This window comes from Papaver somniferum, chromosome 10, assembly GCF_003573695.1.
Source record: "Papaver somniferum cultivar HN1 chromosome 10, ASM357369v1, whole genome shotgun sequence".
Taxonomy (NCBI): Eukaryota; Viridiplantae; Streptophyta; class Magnoliopsida; order Ranunculales; family Papaveraceae; genus Papaver; species Papaver somniferum.
The window spans coordinates 6,667,228-6,669,756 of record NC_039367.1 but is presented as its reverse complement, the minus strand read 5'-3'; the positions used below and the strand labels follow the sequence as shown (position 1 = coordinate 6,669,756).

At 35.7% G+C, this 2,529-nt stretch overlaps 1 protein-coding gene across 1 annotated transcript; it reads left to right on the top strand.

The window, feature by feature from the left end:
* Positions 1–1,459: 1,459 nt before the first annotated feature.
* Positions 1,460–2,284, top strand: LOC113315302. Its single transcript, XM_026563597.1, has one exon. The coding sequence runs from the start codon at positions 1,460–1,462 to the stop codon at positions 2,282–2,284; it is 825 nt and encodes a 274-aa protein (XP_026419382.1).
* Positions 2,285–2,529: the final 245 nt, after the last annotated feature.

The window sequence follows — 2,529 nt, the reverse complement described above, 5'->3', positions numbered from 1 at the left end:
TGGTCAACAAGTCCCTATTTCTCAGGATTTTGCTTTAACCAATCAACCCATAATTTGCAAATCTGATGAAGTTTCAAAGAGTAAGTCAGCTCTTGAAAATCCTCTTATGCCGGAATTATACTCTTCCAAATAATTCAATTTCAAATTTCGCGGATTCTTCGGCTCCAAGTTTGACCAATGAGGAATACAATCAAGTGACAACTATGATATTAAGGGGTAACTCTGGACTACTTCTTAACTCGGTTGTACCTCACCCATGGATAACGGTTAGGAGGAAAAAAAAGGAAGGTTTTAGGTCACAATTTGGGTCACTCAGCTGGTGAGTCTACCCAAGATCTATTACCCTCAGAATATTTGAATCGCTCTGACTCGGCTGTCTCACTTGCGTGTAAATCAGTGTCTTCACCAGTCAACGATTCAAATTTTTTTGAGTCAAATGAAAATGGTGTACCCAACTCACTCTGATCTGTTTCGCATGGTGTCAATCAGAAGGAGGTGGAGTTAATGAGACTCATTTTTATTTTGGGTCCTTGAATTTTAATCAAGTTAATTCCAAACCCCTGGAGTTATGCCATAATTCAGAAAATTTAAAAGTTATAGTAGATACACGTGTAACAGACACAATCCTGCATTAAAAAATTATAGTAATTGAAAATCAGAATTCTTTTGATATGTCCCAGAAGAGTGAAGTTGAAATGCTGGTGGATTTTCATATCTCTTTCAATAGACAACTGGGTATCAATTGCGACAATTCTTATTCTAGGAATGTCTGTAAAAATTTTCTTCTCAACCTAAAGAAGACAAATGAGAGTAATATAAATAAAATTCTGAAAGATTTGGATGGGCTGGATGATTATGATTTAGTTGATGAAGAAGAATTTGTGAAAGATACTTTTTCTTCTTCTAGGGCAATGGAGAATTATAATGGATCTTAACATCATGTCATGGAACATTAGGGGCTTGAATGATGATATCAAAATTCAGGCTATAAGACACGCAATTCGAAAGAATAGAGTTTCTATCTGCACTATCCAATAATCAAAAATGGAAAATGTAGATGAATCCCTTATAATATCCTTATGGGGCAATAATAACTGCGAGTATGCTTTCGTACCATCAGAAGGAAGCTCTAGTGGAATCATAACTCTATGGAACGGTGGTGGTGTGTCCAAGGAGGAGGTTCTTTTAGGGGATTTCTCTTTGACTATCAGTTTCGGAAATACCAAGGATGGTTTTGTTTGGATTTTCACATCAGTTTATGGTGCACCTGATCCAACTTACAATGCACAATTTTGGCAAGAATTAGAAGACATTTGCACTATTATGCATGAACCATGGTATATTGGTGGTGACTGGAATGCAATCTTATGTCAGGCTGATATAAATAGTTGGTGGTACTAAAATAAACAGAAGAAATTTCAGGCATTTTTTGAATTCTCAGAATTTTATGGACATCCCAATGGCTGGTGGAAGGTTCACTCGGACAAATTCTCAAGATCCTCCTCTTCTACAAAGACTAGACAGATTTTTCATGTCAATAGAATGGGAAGATCAATGTCCAGGGTTGGTACAAACAAGACTAAAAAGACCTACATCTGACCATGCTCCAAATCTTTTGAGCTGCAATGCATGTACTTCTTTCAAAACGCCCTTCAGATTTGAGAACTATTTCTTATCTCATCCAGACTTTTTGAACAATTTGAAAATTTGGTGGAACACTTTAACTTTTGTTGGTAAACCAAGTTATATTCTTGCTAAAAAACTTCAAGGATTGAAATTTTTTATCAAAAAATGGGGAAGATATACTTACGGATCCTTACAAGCTGAAGTGGATAGACTTGAAAATCTTATTGATGTGATGGACAATCTGGATGAGATAAATGTTTTATCACAGGAAGATTTTACTGAAAGGGAAGATTTCAGGATTCAACATAAAAAGGCTTCTCTAAATCTAGCAAGAAAATGGCATGCAAGATCTAAGGGTCAATGGCTCATGGATGGTGAAAGGAATTCAAGATTTTTTCATAAAAATGCTTCTTGTAGATATATAACTAATGGCATTACTTCTCTGGTCATTAATGATACTATGTGTCATGACAAGGAAGAAATAAATTCTGAAGCAAAAAGATTTTACAGTGATTTTTTCAAAGAAGAATTCTCTCTAAGACCAGCTTTTGATGACTTAGCTCTGCCTTCTCTCTCAGTGCAAAATAGTATTCTGCTGGAAAGATCCTTTGAAGAAGAAGAAAGTGTGCAAGGTAATCAAATGTTTTGGTTTGAATAAGTCACCAGGTCTAGATGGGTACACAACGGAACTTTTTAAAGCAACATGGGATATAATCAAGCCTGAATTAAGGAATGTCTTTCATGAATTTCACTCTACTAGCACTCTAGACTGGAGGCTCAACTATACTAACATTATTCTTCTTCCAAAGTGTGAAGGTCCAGTGTCTATGAATAATTACAGGCCCATTAGTATTATTTGAGGCATTTACAAAATCATTTCCAAGTGTCTTGCTGACAAAATGA

Coding starts and splice junctions, on each gene's coding strand:
- LOC113315302 (XM_026563597.1), top strand. CDS start 1,460: ATGGCTGGTGGAAGGTTCACTCGGACAAATTCTCAAGATCCTCCTCTT.